Here is a 23,005-nt window from a genome sequence, read left to right on the forward strand (position 1 = left end):
TTGATCATACTGTTTGCAGTTCACTGAAACAAGAGCTGGTGGTATTGGCTGTTATGCATTTGGTACCTAAGGGAATTTAAAATTCTCTCCTTTTGTTCTAAACTGAATCCTTGGGTAAGTATCAACATGAATGAAGTTTTCTTCCTACCTGAAGGTTTGTTACAATGTCTGCTTTTAAATGTTTTTCTTGTAGACCAATGACTACAGCTTGCATCAAGAATTCAGCCTGTAGCTCCCTGTCACCAGCACTTGCTGCCTCCACACACGCTTCATTGATGAGGCTAACATAATCTGTCATATCATTTTCTAAAATAAACAAATGTAGTTATTGAAAATTCACTGAGAAATTGAGAAAATATATATGGATAATATGCCAACATTCATCACAGGAATATTGTGTAATATAGAAGAACAGGAAGATACAAAGACAGACAAGAAAAAGACTACATGAAACACTGAAAATAAATGTCTTGTAATTTCAAGAAAGTACTTTAGGGTATCCAAATATTACAAAAGTAATAATAATTTTGCATGAAATAACTTATTTTGAGAGACTGATAGAGATAAGTGGATAAATAGGTTTATATAGATAACTACTAATCACTATCAGAACTAACATACTGCCAACCTGTGATCTAAGAACTTTACCAATTTAAACCCATTTAATTTTAACAGTAATCCTATGAAACAAGTATACTTATCTCCATTTTACAGAGGAAATTAGGCAAGGGGGGATTGAGAGACGTGGCCAAGATCACATAGCAAGGAAGTGGCAGTATGAACATTTGAACCCAAGGCAGCTGGCTCCAGAATCCAGGTTCTGGACCTCTCACCCTATGCTGCCTCCCTGGGTGACAGGAAGATCGGGGCGTGTTAGTATGAACTCTCCTTGCCTGCTTTGCATATGTCAGTAGCACACACGCCGTTTTCAGTGATTTAAGAGTCTCCTAAAAATGATTATTCTTATTTAATAACCTGAATTTTTTATTCTGGAAACAAATTAAGATAGAGAGTAATAAAAATGTTAATATTATAATAAAATACATCCCAATAACACCTCCGTTACCTACATAAAATCATTTTTTATAAAAACTTTGATTAAGAATATAGAGCCTGACTGGCGGTGGCACAGTAAATAGAGTGTTAGACTGGCAGGTGGGGGATCCAGGTTTGAAACCCCAAGGTCACTGGATTGAGTGCAGGCTCATCTGGCTTGAGCGCGGGCTCACCAGCTTGAGTGTTGGGTTGCTGGCTTGAGCATGGGATCATAGACATGATCCCATGGTCACTGGCTTGAGCCCAAAGGTTGCTGGCTTATGCAAGGGGTCACTCGCTCTGCTGTAACTCCCCCCCAATCAAGGCACATATGAGAAAGCAATCAATGAACAACTAAGGTACCATAATGAAGAATTGATGCTTCTCATCTCTCTCCCTTCCTGTCTGTCTGTCCCTAACTGTCCCTTTCTCTGTCTCTCTCTCTCCATCTCTGTCACACACACAAAAAAAGAATATAGAATGTGTGTACCTTTCACAATTCCAATGCCATGGATCTGTGCAACAAATGCAGTCACCAGTGCTAGGCAGCACCTCAACCACAGATGAATATTGAAATATTCTCGAGAATTTAGGGAAATAGGATCTAAAAATTCATTATCATCTTTATGTTCAGTGGCCTGCACAAAATTAAAATTATGGTTATCTTCACATTTACTAATGTCAAAATTCTAGCCTAATGCTAAATATAGTATGAGTTGGAAGAAGCATCCAGTATCATTTAGAGTATTAAATTTTTAATTTCAGAAGTTATTCTTGCACATTCCATAAAACATAAAAAGTACATATAAAAAATAAACAAATAAAAGCACCCATAATCCCATGATCCTCTATTAACATTTTGGTATAGGTCCCAGCTGGTTGGCTCAGTGGTAGAGTGTCGGCTATGTGTGTGAATGTCCTGGGTTCGACTCCCAGTCAGGGAACACAGGAGAAGCACCCATCTGCTTCTCCTCCTCTCCCCCCCCTTTTTCCTTCTCTCTCTCTTCCCCTCTCACAGACAGCCACAGCTCAGTTGGATCAAGCTAGTTGGCCTCAGGTGCTAAGGATGACTCCATGGATCCTCTGCCTCAGGTGTTAGAAATAGCTCCATTGCAAGAATGGCCCTAGATGGGCAGAGAATCAGTCCCAAACGGGTTGCCAGGTGGATCCTGGTCAGGATGTATGCAGGAGCCTGTCTCTCTATCTCCCCTCCTTTCACTTGGAAAAGGAAAAAACAAACATTCTGGTATACTGCTTTTTAGCCTTTCTTTTTCAGTCTGGGTATCATTATTGAAAAATAGTTTGGCAGTCTGAATTTTTCATTGTAAATTATATTATCAGCAGTTTCTATGTTCCCCCAAATATTGTAGACACCATCTGAAAGACTGAATAAAATAATACTGGCTAATATTTATTAAATGCTGATCATGTGCCAGGCACTGTGCTACATGCTTTATACACATTATCTCATTAAATTCTCTTGACAAGCCCAAGAGGGGTTATTATTATTTCTGTTTTACCAATGGGAGAACTGAGACGTAGAAAGATTATTTGTGTAAGCTTCATCATATTTTGGCAAAGGTGGGATTCAAACGTGTTTTTCTGAATTGAGAGCCCACAGTCTTAATTCCTCATGTTACATTGCTATATTCTGCTCACATCCCAAAATGATTATAACTGATCTACCATCTTTATCATTTCACTTTACAAAGGTGGCCATTGTCCAGAGTTACTAGAAGGGAGGTGCAAAGAGAGCTCTTTCCAGGACGTGGTGGTAGAATCAATCTTATTTAAACACTTGGTAACTTCACACTTAGACCAATACCCATTTATTCTAGGAATTTCCTGCTTTGCATCATCTCACCAAATAGCAACATCTGCTATCCAGGAGCAGCTTATGGGTTGGAAAGGAGCTGGAAACGGGACAGACAGGTGAGAAGCCCAGGAGATGAGGGAGAGCTGTTCCTGAACACATAGTCAGAAGTGAACCGACGGCTGGAGACAGATGGTGACTACAAGGGGCACAAGTAATAGAGGAGTCTAATATTTAGATTAGCAACACACACAAAAATGCCCATCCGCACATACCTTAATCTCTCAGTGCCTATATTTCCTGTTACTATTGAAAAGCCAATCACAATCTCATTCAGGGTTTCTCACTCTTGACACTACTGACATTGTGTGGCAGATAACTGTTGTAGGAAAGAATCCTGCACCTTATAGAATGCTGAGCAATATTACTGACCTCTATGCACTCTATGGCAGTAGCACCCCCTCTAGCTGTGACAACTAAAATGTCTCCTGGGGACACAAAATGGCCTCCAATTAACAACCATCCTTCTAGGTCAATTTTCAGAATTAGATTGCTTTTTATAACTTTGCTTACTTTTAATTTGGTAAGAAATGAGTCTATTTAAAACTCTCAGTTTTACTTATTTGTAATTACAGTAAATATTAACAATTTTATTAGCAAAGTTTAAAATAATGAGCAAAGATTCTATGTGATAAATCTTGATGTTTAAGCCCATGCTATATTATTAAATTATGTGATCATATCAAAAATCCAATTAAATTTCAAATAATTTGCAACGCCACTTGTCAAATAGTTCATGAGCTTAAATGTGGAAGAATATAACTCTGAGAAACCCAAAGTAGGAAACAGCACAGGTGTCACACTGGTAATGCTGAAGTAATAATTAAAAAGTGAAATGAAGAGTAAAATAAAGCAAAACACTTCATTTGTTAGTGATATCATATCTAGAATTCTATACAGATACATGTGGTGGGATTTTAATGATTATTACATTCAATTCCTTCAGTTCACAAATGAGATGTAAATTAAAAATTTTTTTTTGCCTGACTGGTGGTGGTGCAGTGGATGGAGCATTGTCCTGGGACACTGAGGTCCAGGTTCAAAACCCCAAGCTCATTGGCTTGAGTGTGGGCTCATCCAGTTTAAGCATGGCTCATCAGCTTGAGCACAGGGTCACTGGATTGAGCTAGGGATTATTGACATGATCCCATAGTCATTGGCTGGAGCCCAAAGGTCACTGGCTTGAAACCCAAGGTCACTGGCTTGAGCCCAAGGTCGCTGGCTTGAGCAAGGGGTCACTGGCTCTGCTGGAGCCCCCTGGTCAAGGCATGTATGAGAAGCAATCAATGAACAACTAAAGTGACACAACTATGAGTTGATGCTTCTCATCTCTCTCCCTTCCTCTCTCTCTCTCTCTCTCTCAAAAAAAAATTTAAACATTTAAGGGACTTGCCCAAGTTATACCAGTTAATTAAGAGCATAAACAGGGATTATACACATATCTTTATACTCTGAATTCAATGTTTTTACTACTGTACCCCTTTGTTTCATCCACCTAATTAATTGGACAATTTTCTAGCATGCCAACAGTTATTATGAGGGCAAACATTAAATTCATACATACAGAAGCTCCTTGAGAGAGGGAACTCACTGTGTCATCTTCTACCACCTTCTTTTTAAAAAGTTTTGAGTCCTGGAGAAGTTTAAGTATGGAAAATACTATTGCAGCACTAAAATAAAGAATACATTTTAAATATAATCAGTATTACACTTGTGGCATTTCTACATTAATTTCTAAGGTTCTTCCTCTGAAAAACCTTCCACTCCCCTATCCAATCCAAAATTATTAAGTGCCTCTTCTATGTGCTGTAATAGTACCCTGGTCTAAACTCTATGGTGGCATTTATCACACTATTTAATTGTCTGTTAATTGCTCTACACCTAATCTGTCATATTCCCTGTTGACATCATAGAACCTGAAAAATATTTTTAAATAAAAGCATGTAAACACAAGAATAAATAAAGTTTCCACAATTTAAAACAAAATTTACTGACAACATCACTAACAAAATAAGCACATGTGCATTTTATATGAATCAGAATGTGGTTCTCCAGCTTCCTGAGGTTATAGTATTGTTACTTAACACTATATACTCAGAAATTCTTAAGCAAAATTATTGCTGAATCAATGTCTAGCCAGAAGGGAAATGTACTAAATTAAGAAAACAGAGACAGGAAATAGGAATTCTTCTTATTTCCTGTTGCTCTACACATAAATTTTTCTGCACTTTAGATCACTACATCCTTCTCCCCCATGCAATAATAAATTTATATTGACATCATACTTTTTCAAAATATTTGAATAGATAGCTTCTTTTTTGAATAAAAGGCTTCTTTTTTGAAAATCTATCCCAAAACAAAATTTGAATTACAGAACAATCTACGTACCTGAAAATGCTTATCATAGTGTTATTTACAACATGGAAAGATCAGGTGAAAGCCAAATGGACAATATACCCATCTAATCTAACTCCCCGTTTGATGTTTCCACTTGAATAGTTGGATGACCACATTTAACAGGTGTTACAGGTTGAATTGTGTCCCACCAACATCCTAAACCTTAGTATCTCAGAATAGTTAACTGAATAAATCAAGTTAAAATGAGATCATTGGTGTAGACCCTGACCCAATTTGATTGTATTCCTAGTGTACCTACAACAAGGGAATATTTGGACAGAGCAACCAAACATCCACAGAAGGCAGATGATGTGAAGATGACCATGTGACTGGAGTGATGCATCTATAAGCCAAGGAATGCCAAGGATTGTCAGCAAACACCAAAAACTTGAAAAAGCGAGGTAGACTCTCCCCACCTAGAGCTTTCAGAAAGAGCACAGCCCTGCTGACACCTTGATTTTGGACTTCTAGCCTCCAGAACTGTGAAACAATAAAATTCTATTGTTTTAAGTCACCCAGTTTTTGATACTTTGTTATGGCGGCCTTAGGAAAACTGATAGGTTAAAAGCTGTTCCTGTTGCTCCCAACAACTCTGCCAAACTTTGTCCTTTTCCCTGTCTTCCATCCCACAGGCAGAACCCAGAATCACCGCTACTTCCTCTTCAACTCACCCTCGATGTTCAATCCACCAACAAGTTCTGTCAGCTTCAACTTTTAAATATGGATATCAGCCAGCAGCTCCTCACCTCACCTCCTCCAATGCTAAAGCCTCTGTCCAATCCATCATCATGTCTGGGCTGGATAACTATAGGAGCTTCCTGACCAGCCTCCCCACTGTGGCTCTTGCCCCTGCAGTCCCAGTCTCCAGATAGCAGCAAGAGCAATCCCATCAAAATGTAAATCAGATCACGATACTTCCCCTCATACATGTTCCAGAGGCCTCTCATGTCCCTGGACTGTGGTCAGCACACCTCCTCATTTAGGTCAGTTACTGGCCTAAGTATATGATCAGCTTTGTCAGTGTGGGAGAAGGTATTGGCTCTGTTTGTAGGTTTCTCACATATAAAAAGGGATTATTTCAAGGATTCAGTGAGATATTTATTCTTCAATTTCTTAAAATGTGTGTGTGTGTGTGTGTGTGTGTGTGTGTGAGAGAGAGAGAGAGAGAGAGAGAGAGAGAGAGAGCCCCTGCTATGGGCCAGGAACAAACCTCAGGTCTATGGATACAGTCCCAGGCTTCATGGAACTGACATTCTAGTGAGAGTGGGACGTGCTTAGAGAACAGGAGTGCGCGGCGAACAGCTGGCACTTGGTGCATGCTAGCTGTTATCTTTATTAGTATATTGAGTCAGCCAGGAGGAATGCAGAGAAGAAACAAAATTGATTTTTTTCTAAGTTGTTAACCAGAATGAAAAACTCTGTGCAATTATTGAATTTTAAATTCCCAAGATTCTACTGGGTCATTAAAATGGTAGAGATATTTGTAGACTAAGGCACTGTTCCTGATTATATGAACTAATAGGTTTTTACTTCTAGTAAAGCTAAACCAACAAGAAAACAAAAAGAAAAAATGTAACACTGATTCATTACGTATAAAGATGGGAAAATTCCTTTCCCCAAGACTCTTCCTCCATGAGGACACACAGGTGTTTCCGTGGCACCTTGTTCACTGGGTAGCTCCAGAGGCTAGTGCAGGATAGCAATTAGAGGACACACAGGTGTCTCCGTGGCACCTTGTTCACTGGGTAGCTCCAGAGGCTAGTGCAGGATAGCAATTAGAGGACACACAGGTGTTTCCGTGGCACCTTGTTCACTGGGTAGCTCCAGAGGCTAGCGCAGGATAGCCATTAGAGGACACACAGGTGTTTCCATGGCACCTTGTTCACTGGGTAGCTCCAGAGGCTAGCGCAGCATAGCCATTAGAGGACCCGGGGGGGGGGGGAGAGTGGTGCTCATAGCATTATTTTGATTCTGAAGATTTTGATTTTGATTTCAAGAGAAATGAGGTATGAGGTTTGGAATCTTGCTAACCCCAAACTTAATGAATAAAACAGAAACATAGTAGTTTGTACGAATCCACCTGGTATTAGAAGGTACTAATCCAACTGGTACTACTTAGTTGTGAAATGGAAAATTCCTAGTTTCTCCTCTGCACTTGAGAGACAAAGTGTGGAAGGATTACCCACTATAAACAGTCCAAAGTCCCAAAGGAAGGAAGTTTCATGCTGACATAAAAGGCTCAGATGTTATCCCATTTAGACAATAAATTAAATAGAAAGGAGAATACAAAGGAATATTTATTTTTTTAAAAAAGACAGGAGTCTGAGAGAGGCAGCCCTAAAAGAAGTAGAAATATAGTTTGAATAACTTTGATCTCATTTTTCTAATTAATATTCATGACAGAAATGGTCAGTTTGTTCTCCTAAAACCCATGCGGCTCACTTTACCTGTCACCCAAGGGAATGTGCCTTTCAATTTCCTTGACACATAATTTTATTAGAAGTATCATGAAATGTCAAGCTAGCCATCATTTGGGAAAGAGACTGTCCAACACTTTCAGCAGCTCCCAAACAGAAGCTCATGGGGGGTAAAGTTCACCCAAGAGAAACTCATTCATCTTGACAGTAGGCTCCCCCAAATGACAACTCTGCTGCGAAAAGGCAATAACCTCAAAGTTTTGCAGGTTTTGTCCTAAGGGCCAAGTTCATGTATTTAAAATAGGAGTGATTCTGATACACTGGCACATTATTTGCATATGTCTATCTGGTCTTCAAATTAAACTTCTTTTGTAACACTCCTTTCTGTGGCCACTTTGTAATTTTTAGCTTCTAGTTTCCTTCTTCCAAAAAAAAAAATCACTCATATCCTCCCTACCAAAAGGGAGTAAGACATGCTGCAGAGAGCTGGGAAAAGAATAAAGGTATGTGACAAAATTTAAAAAAAAATTCTAGGACTGCTGTTGCTGTGTGGGACACTGTTGGAGAAAAGAGCTCTATCTTTTCTATTCTATAGGAAATTATATAGTCATATATTTTACTGTCATGAATATTTAAATATTCATATCTAGGTATGTTCACATCATTTATTTTCTGTATAAAATCATATAGTAAAAGTTCCTCCTCTCTTCACACTTCAATGAAGAAAATGGTACATTATTATGCTAAGCCTGTTTGACCATCAATCAGTTACCACTGTATTCTTAAAGACAGTCATAAATGTGACAATATAATAACAGCAGTTCTCAAGCTTCCTTTATCTCAGCACTCACTTAAATCTTTAAAAATTCTTGAGATCCCCAAAGAGCTCCATGAATATTTATCATATTAGAATATAAGCTGAGACATTTTCTTTCATTTTTTCATTGATTTGAGAGAGAAGAGATGGAAGGAAAAAGAGACAGACAGACAGACAAAAGCATCAACTCATTATTCCACTTAGTTGTTCCATATAGTTGTGCATTCATTGGTTGCTTTATGAGAAGTCAGGGATCAGCAAAATCAGGGATCATGACTTTGATCCCTGGTCATGCTTTGATCTGACCAGGGATCAAAGCCGTGACCTCGATGCCCAGGCTGGCTCTCTATCCATTGAACCACTGGCCAGAGCCATAAACTGAGAAATTTTTAACTGCACTGTATTTATTATAAACCCATTATATACTAATAGAATACCTTTTAATTTTGTTTTAAATACTATCTTTTCCAAAACATCAAGAAAATTAGTGAAAAGAAAGCCATTGTTTTGCATTTTTGCAAATCTCTTTAATGTATGGCTTAAGAGAAAATCTGCTTAACAGAAGACTCTCATATCTGCTTCTACATTGTCTATTGTGACATATCGTTTTGGCTGAAGTAGATGAAGAAGACTAGGCCTCACAAAGATAGTTGTTGGAAATAGGAGGAGTATTTTAATAGCTTCTTCAAATAATTGTGAATATTGTTCTTTAATACTACACCAAAATGTGACAAGTGATAGTTCCTTAACAGTCTGTGCAATGACAAACTTTTCCTACTCCCTTACCTTGAAACCTATTGGTCTATCTTAGTGAATTTCTACCGGTATGCCACAAGAATTGTTAAAACATGCAATATTTGACTATTTAATCAGGGGCACTGACCTCTTTTCCCTCATACTGACAGCAACCAATTCAATAACCATCCAGTGTAAATGCCCTGTCTTGAACCATAAATATATAGGTCTTTTAAATAGAATTAAATATTATTGGTCACATCTCATAATAAGGTTGCATTTGATTGGTTAATTCTTGGTACCAGAAATCCTTATATACAAGTATAGGCACTTGATTTATTAAAAAGTCACTTTGGAGCAAAAGGGGTAGGTATTTACTATTTTTATTTTTTATTTTTTTGGTAAGTTGATCAAAATTATACCTATTTTTTGTCAAGTTGGCAAAAAATATAATATATATTTTTGGTGTGCTCCAGAATTTTAGTAATTAGTTTATGTGTTTCATAAGATTAAAAAAAAGGTTGAAAATCACTAGTCAATCTTGCTAACCAGGATTTTGCAACATCAAAATACTATCTCCCTGAATTATGAAAATCTTCTTAATGTTGAAACATTTTATTACACAATTTTTAAAAAATCTCATCAGAAAAATCTAAGCATTAGAAAACTGTCAAGCTCACAATGACAAATACAAATTTTCCAAAATTCTAGCTTTCCCATAAAAGGTTAGATGTATGATTGGTAACTAATACTATAATTCATTTTCCTAGAAGTGGCAGGTCCATTTTGCTCATTTTCAATAAAATTCCTATCAAATACTAAAGTCTGAATAACTGTTTTGATTCACAGTGAGCTCCCACAAGTTTTACCAACGTAGCTTTTGTAGCATCAATGTAAATGCCAATACAAGAAGGCGAATGACATCTTGGTTTTATGATAAAATAGTTTTAGAGACCCTGAAAAGTTCTCAGGGACATCCCTAGAGATCTGCAGACCACACTTGGAGAATGACCTCTCCAAACAGACTTTATGGATTTTCATCACTGCTTAGGAACCACAAAGATTGTTAATTTCTAAGAACCTATACTGTCTCTAGCATAAAATCAAATTTAGATGTGGTTAATCATGGAAAGCCCTTCAGTCAAGGCTCACACTGATGAGAGGATTCCAGGTTTCCAATCAAAGCAAAAGGGGGTTTCTGCTGAACTGATTGTCCCTCTGCAAAAGCTGCAAGTGGGCTTCTCCATTTTGAAGAGAATGACCATTGAAAAATGAACTCCAGATTCTGAATCTAATGCAGAGAGTTTAATCCCTGAAATTTCAATATAATGAAGTAAAGGAGATTTTAAAAAAAATTTCTTGACTTGTAGTTTTAAGAATATTTATGTTTTAAAACTCCCTTGAATAATAAAAGTAAGTAGGCTCTATTAACCTGGGTATTTATACCACATAGGGATATTTAACAAATTAGGGTGAGGAAGAATCTCTTCTGTGCATAGACGCACCTGTACGCCGCCCGGTGTCTCTGCAGGGCGATGGCCGCCAGCTGCAGCCTGGCCTGCACCATGATCTCCAACTGGCCCACAGAGCACTGACAGAGGTTCCTGTGGCCTGGATACTCCACCTCTGACACAAGGGAGTTCAGCTTGTGTTCAGCTTCTGCCAGTAAAACTGACTGAAAAACAAAGACCATACAATCACATAAGTTCAGAAATAATACAAATAATGCCTTGTTCTTATTCATCAATTTTTATTAACTGAAAAGTAGCCCTGAGTGGTTAGCCCAATGGATAGAGTATTGGCCCAGCGTGTGGTCCTCCTGGGTTCAATCCCTGGTCAAGGCACAAATGAGAAGTGACCATCTTCTTCTCCCCCCTCTCCCTCCCCCTTCTCTCTCTTCCTCTCCTGCAGCCAGTGGCTCGAATGGTTTGAGCATCAGCCCCAGGCATTGAGGATAGCTTGGTTGATTTGAGCATCAGTTCCAGAGGGGGGGTTTCCAGGGTGATCCCAGTCTGGCCGCATGTAAGAGGCTGTCACACTATCTCCCCTCGTCTCACTTTTAAAATTTTAAAAAGAAAACTGAAAAATAACAACAAATAGATGCATACTCATCAGTGAATAGCAAAAATGGAATAGAGCAGGAAGGTGAGGGTGAGAGGCAGCATGTACAGCAGTTACCCTCTATTGCACGCACAGCCAAGGCTCATGCATGTTTGTTTACAGCAATTACATTCAATAAAGTTGTTGCACAAAAATGGAATTAGCAAATGCTGAACCACCATTCCTAGGGGAGATACAGAGATAGTCAACTGATCAATATGTAACCTTGTTCAATGTGTGTTTGTGTGCAAAGACACATTATTTAATATATATTATAGATTCATTAACCTTGAATTCACAGCCAATAGCTCCATAGCTCAGGCCTGATTGAAACGTAACACACCTATTTTCTCTATAAGGCATGTCACAGTCCTCTTGCACTTAGAAACACTAAACAGCACTTTAGCACTAGAGTTGTAGGTCATTTTAAATATGAAATCAACAACCAAAAAGACAAAAATTCAAAAACTGTGGCAATAAATAGACCATGAAAAGGACACTTGTTTATAGTGTGAGAATGAAAACAAGAACTCAGAGCACTGCCTTGTCAGACCCAGCTGGGAATGCGTGTGCTGGGCAGATCGCAGTTTTCTACGCTCTGCTCATGTCCACAAATGACCACAAAAGAGCCATAAATATTGATTTGGGGTTGCAAATAAATTTTACTATTGGGAAATTGGCAAAGACTGAATCTGTGAATAGTAAGGATCGACTGCATTTCAAGTTAAACTCTCGTCACCTAGCTGGTAATGTAAAGATAATGAGATTTTACAGTGAGCAATCAATAGAAAATAGCAACCTGACATGGCAAAATAGAAAGGGATCAACCAATCTTTCAAGGAACAGGCCTCTAAAATCTCATTTGTACAGAGCAGTAAATATTATATAAGTTGTAGGCCAATTTGTAGGATGGTTAAGAACATGATCTATATTTTATGAGTCCCACAACGTTAGTGAATTTCTGTCTAAGCCTCTATTTTCTCACGGTTCAGCACAACATAGTTCAGAAATGATTAATACCTACATCATCGAGCTGTGAAAATAATCATGCGAAGTGCCTGTCACATGGTAAGAATTAAATAAATGGTAGCTGTTTTTGTTGATGTTGTCATCACTATTATTAGAAAATGAGAAACGGTACAGAAATCTCAAATCCTATCAAATAGAGGGCCATATATTCTGCAGCACCTAATTGGGTTGTATAGTCAAAATCTGACACCTCAGGTTTCTGACTTCTCTCATGTGGAATAGACTCCAACTCACCTGAACCCATGTTTATGCAAGAAAAGCTACCTGGTCTCCTCACAGCAAGCACAGCCCAGAAAATGGGCCTGTCTGTGGCCAATAGAAGGCATCCTGGTAATTAATTTGTTAAGATTTGAAAACATTTTTAAACTTACCTTTATTGTGTTAAGAGGTAAATCATTTTTCCCTTTTCTAAGATGAGTAAATGAGCCTCCATCATCCTTTAAACACAGCTCTATAAGACAAAATTTTGAAAGAACCAAGGGTATCTGTGGTTAGTTTAAAAATTAATTCTACTTTATAAAACTCATCATTAATTGGGAAACTGCCCATAAATTTAAAGCTAAAAACTCACAATGATAATTAGAAATACACTACTGTATCAAATAGTCTCTAAACATCATACATTAGAAGACTGGGCTAATTTATACAACTCAGACAATTCCGAAAGGATCATTCAGATGCTTAGTGATGTTATTCAAGAGAGAGGCTGCTGGTTCCTCCCCTGGAATTCCAGAACCCCTTAAGGTCCTTAAAGCATTTGGGATCTTCCAGATATTTATAATATTTCAATAAGATCTTCTTGGAAGCATCAGTTCTACTAATTTGTACAAGCTCTAAGACCAGAGAGTGATACCATTTGGAACAGCACAACTGACAAACCAAATGTCTCAGAATTCCCACCCACAATCCAAAGCTGGCCCTTATTCTGAGCCAGGGAGAATTGAGAGAATTTAGCTCACAGACATTTTCTGCTTTGATAAACCTGGCTTATAGACTACAAAAGAGAGAAAAAACCATACGGCATTATTTGACTGGGAATTACTGCAAAAATTACTCACATAAAGAAATTCTGTCAAATAGAAAGAGGACATCTAGAAAAACATGGGACTGAATACAATAGACTTCCTTATTCCTCCTACCTGCTCTTCTCCTACATTAGGAGGCTCTGGAGCTAGGGGTGCACGGAGTGTAAGGGAAGGTTTGAGCATTGGGGATGACCCTGCAGAAAGATCTGGGACTGGGTCTTCTCCCTTGAGGAAGAAACTGAAATACAAAGATGGAAAGCAGTTGCCTGGCGCTTGGTATGGAAGAACCCGTAACGAGCATCAACATGAGAGGAGTATTAACCCAGAGGAGTCTGACCCGCGTTTGCCTCACTGCTCTCTCTGCCTCCTCTGTGGCTCTTCTCTGTGTGGCCCTCCATGTTGTGGCATGTCCCTTCTCTTAGGAGCTGTAAGTAATAAACTGTGTTTTCAATAGCAGCCATCTCCTAAACTTTTGGCCTTACCATATGTGAATAATAATAAAATTAACATTTTAAAGCAAAGGCCAATATTACTCTGATACCAAAACTAGACAAAGACACAACAAGAAAAAAAGCTACAACCAAAATCTCTTATAAATATGAACTCAAACATCTTTATTGAAATACTAGCTAACAGAAATCAGCAACACATAAAAAAATTATATACCATGATCAAGTGGGATTTATCCCAAAAAAGCAAGGTTAAAAACTCAAAAATCAGTTAATATAACATACCATATTAATAGAATAAAAAGCAAAACCATAGAATCATCTTAATAAATACAGAAAAATCATTTTATAAAATCATGTCATAAAATTTTTATGGTGACATCTAACACAGTTGGAAATTACACATACACTATGGGCTATAAATTCCATCCACAGTGTCCTATCCTGTAACAATACACACTGTATCACTTGGATAAGGAGCACTTCAGCACTGTTCTCTAGAAACAAAATGAATGCACATCAACAGAAGGGGTGGTTGAATAACCATAGCACATCCACAGCTTAGAATACTGCAGCACAGCCAATATGGTGAACCAAAGCAAAGCAGTTGACTTAATAGTTGTTTTATTGAGGTTTTTCTGCTTGAGAAAGGCAAGGTGAAGAAAAATATAAAAATGCATCATGCATAAATAAATGACAAATCCATTTACACATATATATATATATAAATGTATGTATATGGAGATATATGGATGGATATAGATATGCATGTACTTAAACACAAGCATATATGAGTGAATGTAGTATAAGCTTAGAAGAAAATAGGGAAGAATAGATACTAGATTGTAACTAGGATTGCTGGGGGTGGAGAGGGGTATAGTTGGAGAAAGTGAAGAGAAAGAAAAGCAAGCAAACAATAAAACAAAAGATTACCTTTCAAGTTTGGGAGGGTCACTCTGCTCCTCTCAGAAATAAATCCATGGTGGCCTGTTTTAAACATATTTTCTGGGACACAATTTATTGTTTCAGCCAAACTTATTAAAAAGTATGCTTTAACAAGAGAAAATTTATTTAAAAGATGTTGATGGCCAATTGTAACCAGAATTTGAGGCAAACCTTTATTCATTAATTCATCAAGTGCCTAAAAAAATGGGAAGAAAAATAATTTTAAAAGGCAAATAATTAAAATATTGTTTTTAGATAGTATTAACATCAGTCACCTTTTGCATCCCTCCTTTGGTTTTGGGTGAAAGAACACAGAGACGGACATGAGGTACCATAAATAGCAGGATGATGGAGAGAAACACGTGATTTCAGAACCATCCCAGCAGTTCCACAGTGCTTCTGTGGTTCCCACCAATTTATGGTTTGTGCCTCATGAACCCAGCCCTACTGCAGAATGAGAGTGGATGAGAGCTGAGAGCAAAGGAGCAGACACCTTCAGCATAGAGGAACTGCAAAAGCTCATTAGCCGGCCCTGGCCGGTTGGCTCAGCAGTAGAGCGTCGGCCTGGCGTGCCAGGGACCCAGGTTCGATTCCCGGCCAGGGCACATAGGAGAAGCGACCATTTGCTTCTCCACCACCCCCCCCCCTTCCTCTCTGTCTCTCTCTTCCCCTCCCGCAGCCAAGGCTCCATTGGAGCAAAGATGGCCCGGGCGCTGGGGATGGCTCCTTGGCCTCTGCCCCAGGCACTAGAGTGGCTCTGGTCGAGGCAGAGCGATGCCCCGGAGGGGCAGAACATCGCCCCCTGGTGGGCAGAGCGTCGCCCCTGGTGGGCATGCCAGGTGGATCCCGGTCAGGCGCATGCGGGAGTCTGTCTGACTGTCTCTCCCCGTTTCCAGCTTCAGAAAAATACAAAAAAAAAAAATCATTAGCCATGCATGCAAGTTGCTTTAGCATGAGGAAATTAGAGCTACAAGGTCAAGAATGGGAAGAATAGGTGGGCAAGCAAGCTTCCTACCCAGCTTAGATCTGCGCTCAATCATTAGAGCTCCACTTTGTGTACACCCTTAACTCCCTGGCTCCAGTCCCATAAATATACACTTCCTTAGCAAAATCATAGCCCTGGTAAAATCTAACATAGAACCCTCTTGGGGCCTACACCCTGCAGTTGAAGAAGATTAGAGAAAATGATGCAGTCATGATCAGTGGTCCACGTTAAGTTCTTGATCAAACCTCAGTGCTCTTTGGTCATCATTCTACATTTTCCTAGTCCATTCATTCTCAATCTCTGATAGACAATCGTGTCTTTCTTATTTCTAAATTTTAACTCTTCTTTCCCAGTGTACTTCCAAGCTAATGACCTTGCTTCCCCTACTTAACTGAGAAAAGTGAAGCAGGCAAAGTATTGTCCACAGACCTCACAGCTCCACCATCTCTCCAACCTACCCACGCAACTGTCCCACAGTTCTGCCTTTCCTCCTGCCACTTAGCCATCCAACCTCTCCCCACTGGTCTATTCAGCCATTCTCCCTACATCGTAAACGTTCCTTTCTACAGCAACATTCCCACCAGCACACAGCCACACTGTCCTCTCCATCTCGTAAAACAAAAACCTGATATCCTGACTTTCTCTCCAGCTAATTGCCCAATTCTTTCCAGACTTGTCAATATTCTAACCTTTCTCCTTTCACTTGCTTATAAACCCACTCCTTCCCAACATTGAAACCATTTGGTCAATGTCACCAATGGCCCACACTTGACTAAATCCATGTTGAATTCTTAGTCTTCATATGTCATATAATCTAAGACAGTGATTTTTCAACCAGTGTGCCTCAAGAATTTTTAAAACATGGATACCTGACTATTTAGTCAGTGACACTGACCTCTTCTCCCTTAGATTGTCAAATTCAAAAATGACAACAGCCAACACAATAGCCGTCCAGTGTGAACAAATAAATATTATATATTTTTTGTCATATCAGCAAAAAATATACTTTTTGGTGTGCTGCAAAATTTTCATAATTAGTTTATGTGTGCCATGAGATGAAAAAGGTTGAAAATTGCTATCTAAGACATTATTTCATATGCCAATTAAACTGTCAGATGGCCTCAACTGTCAACTTCATTCTAATTTCAATGATGTTAAATGTGAAAAAAGAAAGGCATGTTTAGGACTCAGTAAATTATGGTGCTTGACTCATCAGCAAAATTTGACACTATTAATCATCTCCCCTTCTGAAAGTGCTTCTCTTAGCTTTTAAGCCACCATCCTCCTTTGATTTCTTTCTCATCCTCTCAGCCACTCCTTGTCAGTCTTCCTTGCTGGTCCCTCTTCTTCTCCTGCACCTCTTAATACTGGAGTGCCTCAGGCCTCGGTCCTCTTCTGTCTCCTCACTCCCTCTGTTTAGATTATCTTAATCAGGCTTATGATTTTAACTTCATCTAAATGCTGATGAAATGAAAGTTTTCTCTCCAGTTCCAATTTCTCTTCTGAATTCAAGACACGTTGAATCAACTTCTGACTCAACACTTTCACTTGAATGTCTAATAGATATTTCACACTGAACATATCCAAAACTGTATTCCTAGTCTCCCCCACAACCACACACACACACTCAAATATAAATTCTCTGAGGGATGGGGATTTGTACTGTTGACTGACTGATGTGTTTGATTGACAGCATGAGAATAGTGCCTTGTGTACAATAGGCTCTATTTTTTAAATTAATATAAAATGCAGGTGCTGGAGCTAACTATTCTAGAAAAAGAAGGAAATTATTTGCTTTATGTGCACTGATAATAAAAATCTCATTGTCTGGGTGAGTTTGAGGCCATGCTGGCAGTGGGGTGGTCTGTTGCTATTGTTCATTCTCCTTTCTTAACCTTTTCTGAAGTGTGGAAATGGACACAAAAAGCCAGACTTGGAGCAGCACTGAGCCTGAGCTGGGAGCACACTGTTGTACTAGGAAAACGGTTGATAGTCCAGATCTACAGAAAAAATGTCAGGTTGGTTGGGGGATGGGGGAGTGGCGTTTTCTTTCTTCTTTCCTCTCCACAGTTGTGATTTAATGAGTCTTGACAATTACACACAAACCCTTGAGAATCAAAGGAAGATTAATTAAAAATGCTATTTAACACTCCTTTCTCTCACTCTACACAAAAAAACTTAAAATGTAATCTGAAGACTCTTAAGCAGGCCAACAGTTCTGTTTTAATTAATTAGCTCATAGAAATCAGGCTTCCATTATACTGTCAGTCTCTTTTTGTTTAAAAAGAAATGATCAGGCAGACAGTCCTTTTAGACCCCAAGCCACTCCTTAAAAAAGTGTTTTTAGAATGCTTTGGCATTTATGACTGGAAAGAAAGAAATATTCTTCAACATCCCAAGATCTTGGAACACTAAAATAAAATATGAATATGCATTTGTATCTTTCGAATACTAGCTCTTTCATTTCAGGAAACTTGCTGATAAATTAAAATAAACGTTAAGGCAAAAACAATGAATCATCTGAAGCATAATTATATGTAAAGTTTGTGGAATAAAATGAATAGTAATCGAAAAGTAATAATATTACATTTAATAAAAGATGGATATATTCCTATCAAAATTAGAAAGAACAAAAATAAAGCAATTTTGAGGAAGTCTTTCAAAAGTATTTAATAAAAGTAAATACCTTATTTAATAAAAAAGAATGTTGTTTTCTAGCATTAAAAAATAAAATTATGTATCTCTGTCTATATGCATGAATTGTCTGTTACCTGGGAGTGAGTCCCTTACCTGTCTATAACCCCTTATAAAAATGGTTCCATTGTTGTGCTATAACATCTCTAGTGGACAAACTACTGATAGTCCTACAATTTTTAAAAATGATTATTTCAACTTATTTAAATGCCATTAGGTCATCAAAGCCTAACTCCCAATCATTCAATTATTGACAAGATGTACTGAGATGGACAGTCTAGCCCCCTCTTTGTAAAAATATTAGGGAAATTTGGCCCTGGCCGGTTGGCTCAGCGGTAGAGCGTCGGCCTGGCGTGCGGGGGATCCAGGTTCGATTCCCGGCCAGGGCACATAGGAGAAGCGCCCATTTGCTTCTCCACCCCCCTCCCCTCCTTCCTCTCTGTCTCTCTCTTCCCCTCCCGCAGCCAAGGCTCCATTGGAGCAAAGATGGCCCGGGCGCTGGGGATGGCTCCTTGGCCTCTGCCCCAGGCGCTAGAGTGGCTCTGGTCATGGCAGAGCGACGCCCCAGAGGGGCAGAGCATCGCCCCCTGGTGGGCAGAGCGTTGCCCCTGGTGGGCGTACCGGGTGGATCCCGGTCGGGCGCATGTGGGAGTCTGTCTGACTGTCTCTCCCTGTTTCCAGCTTCAGAAAAATAAAAAGATTAAAAAATATATATTAGGGAAATTAGAGATGCTGTTATCTCTATGGGGGTAATCATACTGGAATATATAAAGGCATCAAAATAACATGCTGTATACCTTAAACTTACACAATGTGATATGCTAATTATATCTCAATTAAAAAAAATTTTTTTAAATAAAGAAGAAAAGAAAACCTTCCAAACCACTGGCTGAGAGACAGTCTCAGACTGGGCAGAAACATCTGAGTACAAGCAGGATTAAACAAGTGGGCCATTGCAAAATATACAAAATCCTTTCTTCATTATCAAAGTCAGCCATTATTGTGTAGGTAACAAAGGGAAATATGAAAGGTAGAGACTTGACCTTGCTAGGTGAACAAAATGAATACACATCTGTAACTGGAAAATTTAGGAGCAATAACAGATATCTGCCCAATCTGAAAACCATATCAGTTTGGGTTCAATCTTACCTCTGTTCTCAGCTTGTTAAGAAATAAAAGAGTATATTACATGAAGGATTTTTAAAAACAAAGATTTTCTCTATCAAATAGACTGAAATGACTAAAAAATTATCCACACTACATTCAATGTTTATAAACTATTGTTATCCTTACCTGAATATTTTCTCTATTATTAAGAGGTTTTCCTGAGTCAAATGATTGAAATATCTGTCAATATACAAAATATTAACATTAGAAAGAAGAATATTGAGTGTTCTTTTCAGTAAACCATTAATTTGTTGTAAACTCATTTTAAATATATTATAATTTTTTATTGTAAAAGTACTACATGCTCTACTCAGAAAAGGCAAAAATCAGAAAAAAAGGTAAAAATCAGAGATATATCAATTTTTTAGGTTGTCAATGTTAATATTTTGGTATCTTTTCTTTTTGCTGTGTTTTAAAATTTTATATATGGCTCTGTGTTCCCTTTCACTAAACAATATATCATAATTATTGTCCCACATCATTAAATTATTTATAAATGTCAGTCTAATGGTTAGGCAGTGTGCTCTATTATGAATGTAGCATAATAACTTAACCTCTTTCCTACTGTTAGACATCTGAAGGGACCATATCCCACCCTTACCCCACCATACAGCTCAATTTGAATAAAATTGGGAACCTTTTGTCTTTATTTCCAATTACCACTTTTGGATAGATCCCTGGAAGGGTCATGAGGTAAGAATATATTGAGAAAACTGAAAGGAACTAGTTTAATTTATACTTTTACCCATGCTGTACAAAAATGCTATTATTACTGTACTTTTAACAGTATTATTAGCACTTCAAAATATCTTTGGCCAGCCTGACCAGTGGTAGCATAGTAGAGAGAGCATCAACTTAGGATGCTGAGGTCGCAGGTTCAAGCCCCAAGGTCACTGGGTTGAGCACAGGCTCAAATGGCTTGAACACCAGCTTGCCAGCTTGAGCATGTGGTCGTCGGCCACAGACATGACCCCATGGTCACTGGCTTGAGCCCAGAAGTGGTTGGTTTGAAGCTCAAGGTCGCTGGCTTGAAAAAGGGGACACTGGCTTGGCTGGAGCACCCCCACCCCTCCACTCTCGCCATTAAGGCATTTATGAGAAGCAATCAATGAACAACTAAATAGCTGCAACTATGAGTTGATACTTATCTCTCTCCCTTCCAGTCTCTGTCTCTCTCTCGCTAAAAAAAATTTAAAAAAATATTAGCCAGTTTCAGGTAAAATTGTATAATTATATTACTCTTCAGAATGACTCTTTTGGTGGTTCTTTTCCTTTTAAGGGCATTACCTATTAATATGTTTGGCTCTAAAGATAATGTTGCATTAGGAAATATTCAGTGTATTTGTCACAGAAGATTGTTGTACCATCGTGTAAGATGCATTTCTCTAGGCACAGAAGGCCCTTTACAAAAAGTGCCCATTGTAGATGTCAATACTGATTCAGCTCTGTTCATATCCCCTTGGTGATCTGGAAGTCACCAGCAGCTTTTGTGTGGACAGGCAGCTCACATATGGAAGGCATCCTATCTCACCTGTGCCTCTTTGCTTGAGGGCATTCTGGGGCCACAAGAGCATTTAGAAGAGGCCAGAAGTTTAGGGAGCATCCAGTATCAATGAGGGATAGAAATTGATCTAGTCAGTCTCTCTGAAGGTCCCAACTGCCCTCAGCAGTGACCTCATTAATGCTCCATGGAATGGTTTACCTCCCTTCCCTATCCAACTTTCCCACTTGCCCACCATTCTTCCTGGACCCATCTCCCAAATATACTCTTTGCTTCCAAATCTTTGTCTCAGGGTCTGCTTTGGCAGGACCCCTAGACTAAGACATCACATATCGCTCTTTCTGAAAATGTTGGTAGTTTTTAAAATTTTTTCTCTCTCTTTTTTTTTTTTTTTTTTTTTGAAGCTACTCTTTATCTCCGATAATACATTGAAAAGTGAGTACTGAATCCAGCGGGAGACTTTTGGTGTTATAATTTGAAGCGCATTGATGGGACTTTAGATTTAGTAATGAGAGCAGAATCTCAATATGAGTATAATGTTAAAAGATAGAATTTTTAAAAAGCCTGTGAAAAGTCCGATAATAATCCGTAAGTCCTTTTCAGACACAGTGGGTCTTTGAATAATGTCATTTTATTATAATATGGATGAGAAAAAAAATTGTTTCCCAGCAGGGGCCTCTGTCTGTGTTGAGTGTGCATATTCTCCCCCATTTGTGCAGGTTTTCTCTGGGGACTCTCCCGCATCCCCAAGATGTGCACATTGGGTTAACGGACACATCTAAATTATCCCAGTCTGGATAAGCGTGGGTGTGGCTGCACTCTGCTGTGGAAGAGCAGGCTCCCACCTGCACCCTGAGCTGCCAGATAGGCTCCGGCTACCCATGACCCTGAACTGGAATAAGCAGTTAGGAAAATCATTATCTGACTTGTTTTTATTACTCTTTCTTACATGTATGCATAATTTATATTTATTTTGATGATTAATATTAGAAGTGTTTTGGAGTCTTTACTTAAAGTTTGGTGACCAGAAATATGCCCCAGGAGCTAACTGTTCCTTATATCAAATATTCTTACAATAAAATTGGTTTCATGATACATCGTTACACTTAAAGTTGCAATTGCCAAGAACCTATCAATGACTTTAAGTGAGGACTTCCTATACTTCTTTTACAACTGGAATCTAATTCATTAATTCTTTCTTTAAATAGCTAGCCTACAGCCTAATAACATTGACAACTATTTTAATTATAAATGCTGAACACACTTTCTCTATTAATTACACTTTTTAAACTCCCAGTTGAAGCTGTAAAGCTGCAAATTAACCTTGAGAATACAAAATTTGAAGTCACAACTCATTGGGAGACAGTGCACCCACACTTTTGCCTGATGACAACCAGTTGATTAAAAATGAAGTTGGGAATTTACTTGTCAAAATTGGCTTCAGATTATCTGTTTGTTTTTGATGAAAGCAAAATTCTCTCCAATGAAAACTCTCTCCTTTTTTTCATTCTACCCAACTGGCTTCTTCCTCCTTCTCCTATTCCTGGGTTCAAAATATGGATGACCCCAAGGTCTGATTCCTACTTTTTTCATCTGCCTCAGTCCCCAGCTGATTCTATCCAGTCCCATGATTAAAAATCTCTGTGCTAATGTTCCCAAATTAACCTGAAACCCCAACTTCTCTCCTAGATCATATGTGTTCTGCACCTACTGACACTACATCTGTACCTGTATGTCTAGTAAGGATCTCATACTTGACATGTTTCACCCCTGCCAGAACAGTATTCCTCATCTCAGTTCATGAAAACTTTTTTCCACCAGTTGCTTACGTTGAAC

At 38.5% G+C, this 23,005-nt stretch overlaps 1 protein-coding gene across 1 annotated transcript in view; it reads right to left on the bottom strand.

Moving 5' to 3' along the window:
- CFAP54 (cilia and flagella associated protein 54) overlaps nt 1–23,005 on the bottom strand; it is a 322,454-nt gene that overhangs the window by 93,995 nt on the left and 205,454 nt on the right. The window contains exons 48-54 of the mRNA XM_066357258.1: nt 19,795–19,848; nt 14,811–15,018; nt 12,775–12,854; nt 10,780–10,949; nt 4,473–4,578; nt 1,526–1,673; nt 149–306 (exon numbers count right to left, since the gene is read on the bottom strand). Coding sequence (XP_066213355.1) covers nt 149–306; nt 1,526–1,673; nt 4,473–4,578; nt 10,780–10,949; nt 12,775–12,854; nt 14,811–15,018; nt 19,795–19,848 — 924 coding nt within the window. The remainder of the gene's footprint in view (nt 1–148; nt 307–1,525; nt 1,674–4,472; nt 4,579–10,779; nt 10,950–12,774; nt 12,855–14,810; nt 15,019–19,794; nt 19,849–23,005) is intronic.

Source organism: Saccopteryx leptura, chromosome 1, assembly GCF_036850995.1.
Source record: "Saccopteryx leptura isolate mSacLep1 chromosome 1, mSacLep1_pri_phased_curated, whole genome shotgun sequence".
Lineage (NCBI taxonomy): Eukaryota > Metazoa > Chordata > Mammalia > Chiroptera > Emballonuridae > Saccopteryx > Saccopteryx leptura.